A 14,866-nucleotide genomic window follows, 5' to 3' on the forward strand; every position below is an offset into this window, starting at 1 on the left:
AGAGAGTGAGAAAGAGAGAGAGATGCACTATGAGTGCATTAATGGGGACAGGTCTCTAGGGGGAGATTCCCTCGCCTCCAACTGACAGCCAAGCCCACTGTCAAAATAGCAAGCCGCACCACTCTCCCATTTTGAAAGAATATTTTTGCACGTCACAGCTAGGAACTGCTCCTAAGCACAACACACCCATCAACTGGCCTAAAATAACTAATATTTTAGTCTGAATCAATTGAGGTAGAAAGTACAGCAGTGTAGAAATCCTACATAGCCCTAACTGTAGCCTATCAAGGTTAGTCTCATTGACATAAACCTTATTTTACAGGGAAGACCTGGTCCAAGACATGAGTAAGATCGCGCATTTAAACCAGCTTGCTCTGCAGATTATCACTTGAAACATTCAGCCTCAGAAGTAAAAATAAAATAATATTGGAAGTCTTGATCTTCAATACAAACACGCTGCAAAAAAGTGCAATGGTTAAAAACCTACATAAAAGAGTGGCTAGAACCCTGTGAAACACATAGCCTGTGAAGAAGGGTTGAAAGGAGGGAGGGAGGGAGGCGGTAGCAGGTAAGCTGTGTTTGGTCTCGCCTCTGAGGGACTATTTTTAACACCGTCACTCGGTGCACCAAGGGGTTTCTCCGTATCACCGCAGCAACAGCCTGGGCCAGGGCAGGACCTACAGCGGAAAACGCTTACACATTTACACAGGTCTAGCAGAGAGTAGAGAAAATGTACCACAGTTAAAGCTAAAAACCTTGCTTCATAACCTTGTAGGTGGGTGTGATGATTGCTGCCTACAGCTAGGGCTATAGATTATGAGGTGTGTGATTTCTCATCATGGATGGTAGCCATAGACCATGAATCGCGATACCATGACTGACAGATTGCTGTTGTTGTTTACATATTTGGAAGTCCCCTTTCCCCTTGGAAAATAAAAAATGATAGTACTGACATTTTATACAAAGGCTAATGGTGGTGCCAGCACATCTGTAGCAACTATGAGACTGCTAACCAGCAATACTTCCTTGCTCATGCTTAGTATTACCCTGTATGGAACATTATAACTAGGTAGCCAGAAAACAGCTGTAAACAGACCCAGAGAGGGAACACATGTGTCTTAGATAACAGAAAACATTAACTCAGGCTTTTGAGAAGACCAGCTGGAGTAGAAAGAGAGAGGAAGGGAAATGGACAGACTTGCTGCTGGTGTTTGCCCCCTCTTGTTCCCACGCCTCCCCACCCCCCTCTCCTCTCCAACCATACCACTGCTGTTTACTCTTCTGTAGAGAATAAAAAGGCTTTGACAGCATCTGTCAATTGGGAAAAAAGGACTATAATAAAGCAGGGAAAGATCTGAAGCTCAAGAAAAGCACAATGCAGTATTGCTCCTGAGTAGCGCAGCGGTCTAACACACTGCATCTCAGTGCTAGAGGCGTCACTAAAGACCCTGGTTCAATTCCAGGTTGTATCACAACCGGCCGTGATTGGGAGTCCCATAGAGCCGTGCACAGTTGGCCCAGTGTCGTCCGGATTAGGGTTTGGCCGGGGTAGGCCGTCATTGTAAATAAGAATTTGTTCTTAAACTGACTTGCCTACTTAAATAAAGGTTAAAACAAAATCTTATGGCAATGTGGATGTCAGCTGCCCCTGCAGCTACACAAATTCCCAGCCATCATCCTTCAGTGTTAAGGCCAAGCAATTTCTGCCACTCTGCCTTTACACAGGCGTGTTGATGACGTACTAAGTAAGCATTGTCTGTGTATCCCCTCTCCCAACCGCCACCTCAGGCTGAATTGTCTGCTGTGCATGAAAGACACAAGGAGCAAAGTCGTTTATGTAAGAGGAAAGTCGATCAGATGAAGAATTATTCCTCCATTATGATGTGTGAGTTAGGCTGAGCCTTGTTGTAAATCTCCACAGCATCACAGCATCACAGCATCACAGCATCACAGAGGTCTACTCTCATAGCTCTGTTAGTGAGATTCAACATCCAGGGACATGAGGGAACAGGCTACCAACTAGCACACAAATACTAATACTGTATGTGGCTAATGCAGTACGTCACTTTCAACAAATACTGACAATTACTGATGATCATCTATTACCTAAAATGCAACCATTACAAAAAAAGATTAAATGGGCTGCAAACACAAAAATAAATAATGCAGCAGCAACTTTGAGTTTCCATGAAATGCTAACTGCTTTCAGGTTTAATCTGGTGGTATTTTGGTCCCGCCTGTGGAGGTTAGTGCGAAATAACCCGCCATCTCATTATAAAGGCATTAGCATCAAAAGATGACCTTAAGAAAAGGCCTCCAGTTGTGTGACTAAGAGCGGTCTGAGAAATGACATGTTATTACATTGGAACGCTGGTGAATCGGCTAGCTAGCCCACTGACATCAGAACAGTGCCATACTCCCATGTGGAGCCTATTTATCATTTTTTAAATGATATGGCTATAATATGAGGAATCCCAAAGAATAATACCTCTTTACCCTTTAAATCAAAGTGTGTTTGTCATGTGCGCTGAATACAACAGGTGTAGACCTTACAGTGAAATGCTTACTTACAGGCTCTAACCAATAGTGGAAAAAAGGTATTAGGTGAACAATAGGTAGGTAAAGAAATAAAACAACAGTAAAAAGACAGGCTATATACAGTAGCGAAGCTGTAGAAGTAGCGAGGTATACATACAGACACCGGTTAGTCAGGCTGATTCAGGTAGTATGTACATGAATGTATAGTTAAAGTGACTATGCAAAAATGATAAACAGAGAGTAGCAGCAAAGTAAAAAGAGGCGTTGGGGGGGGCACACAATGCAAATAGTCTGGGTAGCCTGTTCAGTTAGTCTTATGGCTTGGGGGTAAAAATTGTTGAGAAGCCTTTTTGTCCTAGACTTGGCACTCCAGTACCGCTTGCCATGCGGTAGTAGAGAGAACAGTCTATGACTGGGGTGGCTGGGGTCTTTGACAATTTTAGGGCCTTCCTCCGACACCGCCTGGTGTAGAGCTCCTGGATGGCAGGCAGCTTAGCCCCAGTGATGTACTGGGCCGTACGCACTACCCTCTGTAGTGCCTTGCGGTCAGAGGCTGAGCAATTGCTGTACCAGGCAGTGATGTAACCAGTCAGGATGCTCTCGATGATGCAGCTGTAGAACCTTTTGAGGATCTCAGGACCCATGCCAAATCTTTTTAGTTTCCTGAGGGCGAATAGGCTTTGTCGTGCCCTCTTCATGACTGTCTTGGTGTGTTTGGACCCTTCTAGTTTGTTATTGATTCTGGACACCAAGGAACTTGAAGCGCTCAACCTGCTCCACTACAGTCCTGTCGATGAGAATGGGGGCGTGATCGGTCCTCCTTTTCCTGTAGTCCACAATAATCTCCTTAGTCTTGGTTACGTTGAGGGATAGGTTGTTATTCTGGCACCACCTGGCCAGGTCTCTGACTTCCTCCCTATAGGCTGTCTCGTCGTTGTCGGTGATCAGGCTGTTGTGTCGGTGATCGACACTGTTGTGTCGTCTGCAAACTTAATGATGGTGTTGGAGTCATGCCTGGCCATGAAGTCTTGGGTGAACAGGGAGTACAGGAGGGGACTGAGCACGCACCCCTGGGGAGCCCTAGCGTTGAGGATCAGCGTGGCAGATGTGTTGCTACCTACCCTCACCACCTGGGGGCGGCCCGTCAGGAAGTCCAGGATCCAGTTGCAGAGGGAGGTGTTTAGTCCCAGGATCCTTAGCTTAGTCATGAGCTTTGAGGGTACAATGGTGTTGAACGCTGAGCTGTAGTCAATGATTAGCATTCTCACATAAGTGTTCATTTTGTCCAGGTGGGAAAGGGCAGTGTGGAGTGCAATAGAGATTGCATCATCTGTGGATCTGTTTGGGCAGTATGCAAATTTGAGTGGGTCTAAGGTTTCTGGGATAATGGTGTTGATGTGAGCCATTACCAACCTTTCAAAGCACTTCATGGCTATGGACATGAGTGCTACGGGTCGGTATTAATTTAGGCAGGTTGCCTTTGCGTTCTTGGGCACAGGGACTATGGCGGTCTGCTTGAAACATGTTGGTATTACAGACTCAATCAGGGACATGTTGAAAATGTCAGTGAAGACACCTGCCAGTTGGTCAGCACATGCCCGGAGCACACGTCCTGGTAATCTGTCTGGCCCCGCAGCCTTGTGTATGTTGACCTGTTTTAAGGTCTTAGTCACGTCGGCTACGGAGAGCGTGATCACACAGTCGTCCGGAACAGCTGATGCTCTCATGCATGCCTTAGAGTTGCTTGCCTCGAAACGAGCATAGAAGTGATTTAGCTCGTCTGGTAGGCTCATGTCCTGGGCAGCTCACGGCTGTGCTTCCCTTTGTAGTCTGTAATAGTTTGCAAGCCCTGCCACATAAGACGAGCGTTGGAGCCGGTGTAGTATGATTCAATCTTAGCCCTGTATTGACACTTTGCCTGTTTGATGGTTCGTCGCAGGGCATAGCAGGATTTCTTGTAACCTTCCGGGTTAGAGTCCTGCATCTTGAAAGTGGCAGCTCTACCCTTTAGATCTGTGAGAATATTGCCTGTAATCCATGGCTTCTGTTTGGGGTATGTACGTACAGTCACTGTGGGGACGACGTCCTCGATGCACTTATTGATAAAGCCAGTGACTGATGTGGTGTATTCCTCAATGCCATCAGAAGAATCCTGGAACATGTTCCAGTCTGTGATAGCAAAACAGTCCTGTAGTTTAGCATCTGCTTCATCTGACCACTTTGTTATAGACCGAGTCACTTTATTCATGTTTACTCATGTTAAGTGTTGGGGTTTGACCCAGTCATTCAATCACGCATGCTCACACACCTGAGAATAAACAACCAATGAGAAACACTGTAATGGAAGCTGCTCTTCATTACTCTTCTCTAACTACTCTTCATTACCTGCCTGGAAATAGGGTGTTCCCTAATTAACACTAGCCTACTTTAGTTAACCCAGAGGTGACCGAAGTGAGGGCAGCACCCAACGTTCCAGCCCTTAGCTAGCCCGTGTCAGTGTGTTGGTGACAGAAAGCCAACACACACATGCACCACTATTAGCAGGCAACACACGTGTGGGGCTCTAGGCAAAATCATTGAAAGAGAACTGTTGAAGTGCAGAGAGCCAGTGATGGCTGCATGGGAAACTTGCTGCTGCAGGCTGCTGTGTTGTGTTGGAATTATCCAGCTCACCTCTGTTTATTGGCATATTACAGGGCCCTGCCATCTCTCATGGAGGCTGGAAAGTCCCCAGCCAGCCACAGCAGCAGATCCCATCTCACTAATGCTGTTGCACAACTCTCAATCACTTTAATAAAGTTTTATTGCTGCCGGACCACCAAGGTTGAGGCACTCCTCGCATGAGACATTATGTCACATCCACTGAGACCTTACCATGAGAGGGATGTCCCAGGAAGTGGCAGGCAGCTGTCCGACATTAGAGAATCGTTTAAATACTGTTTGAGGACGCTCAAAAAATAAATGATATTCATAAAGGTTACATAGAGCCATTGCACTTAGACCTCAGTGCTAATGCATAATCTGGGCAGCTCTCCAGGCAATATCTCACCACACATTTCCAATGCAGGGCTCAGTCTCTCGTCTATAGAGGTCTCATGCTTTGCAATCCATCTCAGTCTCTCAAAATATGTCAAAGGTCAGGAGGTAAAAATGCTATATTTCGTCAACTCTAAACTGTTCTGGCCCGGAGGGAGAATGAACTTGGCAGCACATTTGATTATATTGTCAGTAGTTTTTTTATACACAAGTCTGTTATTGGCTGGAACGGGTGCCAATATCTGTCCAGTGAAAATCTCCCTTTTAAAAGTTAATATTATGTTAAATAAATACCTAAATAATGTTGTTGACTCATCCTATACTTGTATTTGTGGCCAAAGCATTCATTGGAGAAAAAACACTTAGAAACCCCCACCTCAAACTTGTATGTCAAACAGACCGTTTAAAACATGCTTGCTATTAACTCATAGAATATGATGTCGTACTCCTGAGGAGAATGAGCTGGCCAATCAGCAGTCTAGAAGAGGATGAGCTGGCCAATCAGCAGTCTAGAAGAGATTGAGCTGGCCAATCAGCGGCCTACTCACATGAATAATGTTTTTGAACGGTATATGCCCACACCACTCTGTTGTTGGGGAACGTCCACACCATTCCAACACAGAAAAGCTGCATTTTAACATACTTAATAAAACAATGTGTAAGGAAAACTATTTTACTCATATTGTAAATAAGTATAGGTCATATTTTATAGAAATCTGGAAACACTATGCTCATTTGAGACCCCTCTTTCAAAGTCACTGAGATCTCTTTCTTTTAGATATGGTAGCCAAAATAATGAGCAACCCGCTTTCAATATACACAATATACAATATACATGGCCAAAAGTATGTGGACACCTGCTCGTCAAACATCTCATTCCAAAATCATGGGCTTTATGGAGTTGGTTCCCCCTTTGCTGCTATAACATCTTCCACTCTTCTGGAAAGGCTTCCACTAGATGTTGGAACATTGCTGCGGGGACTTGGTTCTATTCAGCCACAAGAGCATTAGTGAGGTCGGGCACTGATGTTGGCAATTAGGCCTGGCTCGCAGTCTGCGTTCCAATTCATCCCAAATGTGTTCAATGGGGTTGAAGTCAGGTCTCTGTGCAGGCCAGCCAAGTTCTTCCACACCAATCTCAACAAACCATTTCTGTATGGACCTTGCTTTGTGCACGCGGGCATTGTCATGCTGAACCAGGAAAGGGCCTTCACCAAAACTGTTGCCACAAAGTTGGAAGCAGAGAATCGTCTAGAATGTCATTGTATGCTGTAACATTAAAATGACCCTTCACTGAAACTAAGGGGCGTAGCCCGAAACATGAAAAACAGCCGAGACCATTATTCCTTCTCCACCAAACTTTACAGTTGACACAATGCATTGTGGCAGGTAGCGTTCTCCTGGCATCCACCAACCCCTGATTTGTCCGTCGGACTGCCAGATGGTGAAGCGTGATTCATCACTCCAGAGAACGCATTTCCACTGCTCCAGAGGTCAATGGCGGCGATCTTTACACCACTCCAACCGACACATGGCATCACGCATGAAACTCCAGACTAACAGTTATTGGGCTGACGTTGCTTCCAGAGGCAATTTGGAGCTCAATAGTGAGTGTTCCAACTGAGGACAGATGATTTTTACGCACTACAGCACCCGGCAGTCCCGTTCTGTGAGCATGTGTGGCATACCACTTTGCGGCTGAGCCGTTGTTGCTCCTAGACGTTTGCACTTCACAGTAATAGCACTTACAGTTGACCGAAACATCTCTAGCAGGGCAGAAATTTTACGAGCTGACTTGTTGGAAACGTGGCATCCTATGAGGGTGCCATGTTGAAAGTCACTGAGCTCTTCAGTAAGGCCATTCTACTGCCAATGTTTGTCTATAGAGATTGCATGGCGGTGTGCTCGAATTTATACACTTGTCAACAACAGGTGTGGCTGAAATAGCCGAATCCACTAATTTTAAGGGATGTCCATAAACTTCTTGTCCATCGTTTACTTTGTATCCTTCATTTACTCAAGTGTTTCCTTTATTTTGGCAGTTACCTGTATCTTGATCCTTTCAGACTCCCATTACTAAAGTAAGTATTGAGTGAAACACAGCAGCATTGAGAACACAGGGTGGATTATGGGCTGTTATTATGGAGGTTGACTTTACAAAGCAGATAGCATTCATGTTTCCAGGCCTAGTCCTGTAGGCCTCCATCCCTCCATCAGTACCCAGCAGCTGGGTGAACTGCTGTGAGCGGTCTGAGCAGGCCTGTTATTATTAGACATTTACAGATGAAATCACCACAAATACCTTGTAGTGACCTACACTGTTACTGAGTCACTATATCAGGAAACAAGAGATTGAGGAGACTACAGCCTCTCAAATTACTTCCGACTGGGCACAGAGTCGTTGAATCAATGCTGTTTTCACATCATTTCAATGAAATGACGTTGAACCAACGTGGGATAGATGTTGAATTGAAGTCTGTGCCCAGTGTGTTATTACAGCACAAGAAAAGGGAGCAATATCAAACAATGATGTGCTATAACCTCTGACTCATTTTCATTCAATGTAAGAATAGAAAACCTATATATATGAATCTGAATAGTCTGTATCTTATTTGAGCTAAAACCCATTCAAAACAATAAGACCTGTATTCTCACGACAAGCAACATAACTAGTCTGAGGATGGATAATACAACAGATTAGTGAACATATTAGTGATCAACCTTCAGTCATTGCCACTGCCACGTGACTATGGGGTTAACATCTTCTGAATAATCCTAGAGAAATTACACCTGCTCAACATGGCATTGGGGATTACAGAGGATTTGGTATATTCTCTGACAGAGTCCTTTTAAACATGCATAGCAAATCTGAGAGTCTGCTAAATACACATATAATCAAATGTAATTAACATATTTCGAAGTCTTACCTCTGATCCATGTGGCATGGGGTTAAATCCACAGAGGTTGCAGACAGTGTTCTTGCATTCTGTGCAGGTGTTGTAGTTGGGAGGATCCTTGGAGTCCTTGTTGAGTTCCACCTTGCAGAGTGGACAGGTAGATTGGCCTGCTTTGGGAGCTGATTGGGAGGATGCTGCTCCCTTTGGAGGCGCTGATGGGGGTTTGTCCACTTTGGTCTGTACTGATGGGGGAACCTTGGCCTGCTGGGGTTGCTCTGCTTTCTTCTCCTCTGATCCCAGAGCAGCAGGTAGTTTGGTCTTGTTTGCAGGGGACATCTTGGGAGAGGCCTGGGCTGCTGCAGACACCTTGGGGGAAGCGGGCTCGTCCTGAACAGCTGAGGTGATCAACGTGGAGGCAGAGCTGAAGATGGAGGAGCCAAAGCCAAACATCTTCCCAGACACTGAGTCTTCAGGCTTTGACTGAGCAGGCTGAGATTTAGCACCACCAAAGCCAAAGAAGCCTCCTGACTGCTTTGCGGGTGGGGCATGTGGCTCCGGTACAGGATTGGCAGGAGAGCTCCCTCCTTTTGGAAGCTGTTGTGGAGGATGTCCATGCTCCTGCTTTAGGGGGGCAGTTTTGGGGTCTGGCTTTGGAGCTTGCTGGGGCTGTACTTGTTGTGATGCCTTTGTAGCAGGCTGTTGCAGTGGAGGTGTTTGCTTTTCTGGCTGCTGTACAGGTGTAGCAGCTCCACTGGTTTTGGGTGTGGCTGGAATTGGTTGGTCCACTGGTTTCTGACTAATTGTAGGTTCCTGGTTCTTCATCGCAGCCACAGAGGTTGGAATATGTTTATTTTGTGTGGATCCTGGTGCTGAGATCGCCTCCTTTTTGTCTGCATTTGGTGCTGGGGTTCCAGCAGGAATGTGTGTCTGCTGAGGTACAGTGGGTGGAGTGATCTCTTTTTGGCCAGCCGCAGGAACTGGGATCTCCTCCTTCTGGGGTTTCGCTGGAGCTGGGGTCGGCTTTTGAGATGCAGCAGGTGTGACATTCTCCTTTTGAAGTGCAACAGGTGTAGAGACTATGCTGGGCAACGGTTGGGATTTCATCATGGGAGGTTCTGGGGGTTCCATTGCTCCATGTGCTCTCTGCATCTGGCAGGTCAGACAGAGCCATTCCTTTACCTGAAAAAAAATAACAGTGTTGATAAAAAATTACTAAAAATAATATTAATATTAATATTATATCTCATCTTAGTTGATATTTAAATATTGCATACTACATGTGGCAAACATACAAGACAACTGTCTTATGCTCTAAATCTAAAGATGCTAAAAAATATATATAATTATATCACAGCGTATTGATACAATTCCTTAAGATCTAAAATTAGATCACAACATCTATATACAGTGTGTTCATAGACCTAAAATCCTCATTGTTTTTCCTCCCATTGTTTGTGAACCTAATTTTAAAGCCTGATGCATATTCTAAGGATGTGAATATTTCCCTTTCAAGACGATTCGATACGTATCTAGCTAGATACATGGGCTCTGATGAGATACATTTTAGTTTGAAACAATTTCATGCAATTCGGTTCGCTGGATACGATTCAATGCGTAACATTTGTTGCATACACACATTCATTTTAAATTCAAATTGTCTGCTGATGGAGAGCTGGGCCTCTCTGAGCTGGATCTGTCGAAGCAGACTCCTCTCTCTCTGTTTGTGTGTGTGTGTGTGTGTGTGTGTGTGTGTGTGTGTGTGTGTGTGTGTGTGTGTGTGTGTGTGTGTGTGTGTGTGTGTGTGTGTGTGTGTGTGTGTGTGTGTGTGTGTGTGTGTGTGTGTGTGTGTGTGTGTGTGTGTGTGTGCGTGCGAGTGTTTTTAAATTCTGTATATCTATGTTGTATGTACTATGAAGGCATCTGACCCGAGCCATAAGGGAGACTAGGCATCTACCACCCCACTACCACTATCAGCGGGGCAATGAAGCATATGTTTTTTGTCCCTTCACTTTGGACCTGAAATCACCATCACCCACTAAATAACTTGGATTTTTTGCAGATTAAGTGTTTGAGCTAGTAATGTATTAATATTGACTGTAAAAATAATTCTGTGGCAAAGCCAATGACTATGTAGCAAAACTTTGGATTTGACCCCCATCTCAAAACCAGATGGTTTTGACCGTTTGGAAGTTTTTACTGAGTGAGCTTCTCCTCGCGCTTCGGGCATGTCTCGCAAAAAGGATTGGTGGCCTCGTTATGAAATTATCAACTTTACCATGTAAACTCAGCAAAACAAGAAACGTCCTCTCACTGTCAACTGCGTTTATTTTCAGCAAACTTAACGTGTGTAAATATTTGTATGAACATAACAAGAATCAACAACTGAGACATAAACTGAACAAGTTCCACAGACATGTGACTAACAGAAATGTAATAATGTGTCCTTGAACAAAGGGGGGGGTCAAAGTCAAAAGTAACAGTCAGTGTCTGGTGTGGCCACCAGCTGCATTAAGTACTGCAGTGCATCTCCTCCTCATGGACTGCACCAGATTTGCCAGTTCTTGCTGTGAGATGTTACCCCACTCTTCCAACAAGGCACCTGCAAGTTCCCGGACATTTCTGGGGGGAATGGCCCTAGCCCTCACCCTCCGATCCAGCAGGTCCCAGACATGGGATTGAGATCCAGGATCTTCGCTGGCCATGGCAGAACACTGACATTCCTGTCTTGCAGGAAATCACGCACAGAACAAGCAGTATGGCTGGAGGCATTGTCATGCTGGAGGGTCATGTCAGGATGTACAACAGACCTACAAGCCTTCAGTCCAGCCTCTCTCAGAATATTGAGGACTGTCAGAGCGCTGATGGAGGGATGTGCGTTCCTGGTGTAACTCGGGCCGTTGTTGTTGCCATCCTGTACCTGTTCCTCAGGTGTGATGTTCTGATATACCGATCCTGCGCAGGTGTTGTTACACGTGATATGCCACTGCGAGGATGATCAGCTGTCCGTCCTGTCTCCCTGTAGCGCTGTCTTAGGTGTCTCACAGTACAGACATTGCAATTTATTGCCCTGGCCACATCTGCAGTCCTCATACCTCCTTGCAGCATGCCTAAGGCACGTTCACGCAGATGAGCCAGGGACCCTGGGCATCTTTCTTTTGGTGTTTTTCAGAGTCAGTAGAAAGGCCTCTTTAGTGTCCTAAGTTTTTATAACCGTGACCTTAATTGCCTACCGTCTGTAAGCTGTTAGTGTATTAACGACTGTTCCACAGGTGCATGTTCATAAATTGTTTACGGTTCATTGAACAAGCATGGGAAACAGTGTTTAAACCCTTTACAATGAAGATCGGTGAAGTTATTTGGATTTTTACGAATTATCTTTGAAAGACAGGGTCCTGAAAAAGGGACGTTTCTTTTTTTGCTGAGTTTAAATCTAAAAATGACCATACTAATTGTTTAAAGCAAAACAACCAAAACAAAGCTGGGCAGAGTGTGCAGTTTGAATAGGCTACTAACATTGCCTGGCGTTGTTTGGCATGCAAAATTACTTGTAGATCAATGACTGTCAACACAGTTACATGCAGTTCGACACTAAAACAAGAGACGACGCATCAGTTGTTACAAGATAAGAGATATTTTCAGACGGTAGAAAGAATGTAATATGAGAAAAAAATGCTTGTGAACCGTGAATTCATAACTTTAGAATCTATTTTTTGAACGATGCATGCTACATTTGGATTGGTTTGGGGTCCGTGGACTGATGCACTTGCATCTTAAACATTGAACCGGGGGCCGATGCGTTTCGGTGAATGTTATAGCATATTCTGGAGAATATGGGAGCCACGATGTACTCCAAACCCCTTCAGACAAAAGTCATGCACCGAACAATATGTTAAATGTGATCAGTAGCAGATGAACATGAATGTCAAAACCTTGCCAAGATACTCAGACAATGCTGTCAGATTACAATTGGTTTTCCAGGAAGATCATAAACCAACATCAGATATTTTTTGAGGAAAGACAATATTAATAACAAGAACTCCATCAAAGCATCTTGTTATCCTTTCTTACACCTCCCATGAAAGACAAGACTGGTGACTATAAACATTGTATATGTATAGTTAGTATCATTAACCAATTGTTCTAAAATAAAGCACAACAGTTACTTTAGAATAGCCTAACTACTTTGATGAAACAGACTCTTTACTTACTGTTTCATGTGGCATGGGGTTAAATCCACAGAGGTTGCAGACAGTGTTCTTGCATTCTGTGCAGGTGTTGTAGTTGGGAGGATCCTTGGAGTCCTTGTTGAGTTCCACCTTGCAGAGTGGACAGGTAGATTGGCCTGCTTTGGGAGCTGGTTGGGAGGATGCTGCTCCCTTTGGAGGCGCTGATGGGGGTTTGTCCACTTTGGCCTGTACTGATGGGGGGACATTGGCCTTCTGGGGATGCGCTGCCTTCTTCTCCTCTGCTTTCTGAGCAGCAGGTAGTTTGGTCTCGTTTGCAGGGGGCATCTTGGGAGAGGTCTGGGCCAGTGCAGACATCTTGGGGGAAGCTGGCGGTGTGGTGCGGGTCTCATCCTGAACAACTGAGGTTATCAAAGTGGAGGCAGAGCTGAAGATGGAAGAGCCAAAGCCAAACATCTTCCCAGACACTGACTCTTCAGGCTTTGAGGAGGCAGACTGAGATTTGGGACCTCCAAAGCCAAATAAGCCTCCTGATTCCTGCTTGGGGGGTTGCTTTGTGGCTGGGAAGGCACTACTCTCCCTACGCCCAGGGCTGGGCTGCTGTGGTGGTTTAGGAGGTTCTGATGTTCTCCGGTTCTCCAGTGGAGCCTTCTGAGCAGGCACTGGGCTTGCCGGATTTTGAGTGTCTGCTGCTTTAGCAGCTTCAACTATTGATATATCAGGCTCTGATGTTGGTGCCTCTGCTGAGGGCTGCGGAGGCTGTCCTTGTTGTTGTAGAGTCTTCTGTTGTGGAGGTTGTTGGACAAGTGTTGGAGTCGGTTTGTCCACTGGCTTCTGGTCCTGCTGGCAGACCACTGTCGGGGATACCTCCTTCTTCTGTGACGAGCCTGGTGCTGGGGTCTCTTTCACTAAAGCAGGAGTCATAGACACCTTGGGGGAAGCTGGAGGTGTGGTGCGGTGCTCATCCTGAACAGCTGAGGTGATCAAAGTGGAGGCAGAGCTGAAGATAGAGGAGCCAAAGCCAAACATCTTCCCAGACACTGAGTCTTCAGGCTTTGACTGAGCAGGCTGAGATTTAGCACCACCAAAGCCAAAGAAGCCTCCTGACTCCTGCTTGGTGGGCTGGGCCTGTGGTGGTGGTGGTATAGATTTTGCATAAGAGGCTCCACCTTTTGGAACCTGTTGTTGAGGCTTCCCGGGCTCTCCTTTCGGTGTCCCTGTTAGAGGCTGAGGTTGTTGCTCTTGTTGTTGTGGAGACTCTTGGTGTGGAGGATGTTGGACAGGGGTTGGAGTTGATTTGTCCACTGGCGTTTTGTCCTGCTGTGAAGCCACTGCTGGAGATAAATCCTTCTGTGGTGACCCTGGTGCTGGGTTCTTCTTCTCTTTCTCTGAAGCAGGAGTCATTGGCTCCTTTAGGGGAGCAGTTTTGAAGTCTGGCTTTGGAGCTTGCTGGGGCTGTACTTGTTGTGATGCCTTTATAGCAGGCTGTTGCCGTGGAGGAGTTTGCTTTTCTGGCTGCTGTACAGGTGTAGCAGCTCCACTGGTTTTGGGTGTGGCTGGAATTGGTTGGTCCACTGGTTTCTGTACAATTACAGGTTCTTCATTCTCCTTCTCAACCACAGCAGGTGAAGCTTGTTTATTTTGTGAAGATCCTAGTGGTGGGGTCTCCTCCTTTTTGTCTGCATTTGGTGCTGGGGTTCCAGCGGGAAATGGTGTCCCCTGAGGTACAGTGGGTGGAGTGATCTCTTTTTGGCCAGCCGAAGGAACTGGGATCTCCTCCTTCTGGGGTTTCGCTGGAGCTGGGGTCGGCTTTTGAGATGCAGCAGGTGTGACATTCTCCTTTTGAAGTGCAACAGGTGTAGAGACTATGCTGGGCAACGGTTGGGATTTCATCATGGGAGGTTCTGGGGGTTCCATTGCTCCATGTGCTCTCTGCATCTGGCAGGTCAGACAGAGCCATTCCTTTACCTGAAAAAAAATAACAGTGTTGATAAAAAATTACTAAAAATAATATTAATATTAATATTATATCTCATCTTAGTTGATATTTAAATATTGCATACTACATGTGGCAAACATACAAGACAACTGTCTTATGCTCTAAATCAGGGGTGTCAAAGTCAAATGGACGGAGGGCCAAATAAAAAATTTAGCTACAAGCCGAGGGCCGGACTGTTCGAATGTTCATTGAAAAAAATTTAAATGACGCAT

General features: G+C 45.5%; 1 protein-coding gene across 7 annotated transcripts in view; it reads right to left on the bottom strand.

Annotated features, from left to right (window-relative positions):
• Positions 1-14,866, bottom strand: part of LOC129862415 (protein piccolo-like) — a 114,956-nt gene that overhangs the window by 69,565 nt on the left and 30,525 nt on the right. For all 7 annotated transcript variants that reach the window (XM_055934077.1, XM_055934076.1, XM_055934075.1 and 4 more), the window contains 2 exons: positions 12,680-14,623; positions 8,502-9,650 (listed from right to left, as the gene is read on the bottom strand). In XM_055934077.1, coding sequence (XP_055790052.1) covers positions 8,502-9,650; positions 12,680-14,623 — 3,093 coding nt within the window. The remainder of the gene's footprint in view (positions 1-8,501; positions 9,651-12,679; positions 14,624-14,866) is intronic.

This window comes from Salvelinus fontinalis, chromosome 9 (assembly GCF_029448725.1).
Source record: "Salvelinus fontinalis isolate EN_2023a chromosome 9, ASM2944872v1, whole genome shotgun sequence".
Classification (NCBI taxonomy): Eukaryota; Metazoa; Chordata; class Actinopteri; order Salmoniformes; family Salmonidae; genus Salvelinus; species Salvelinus fontinalis.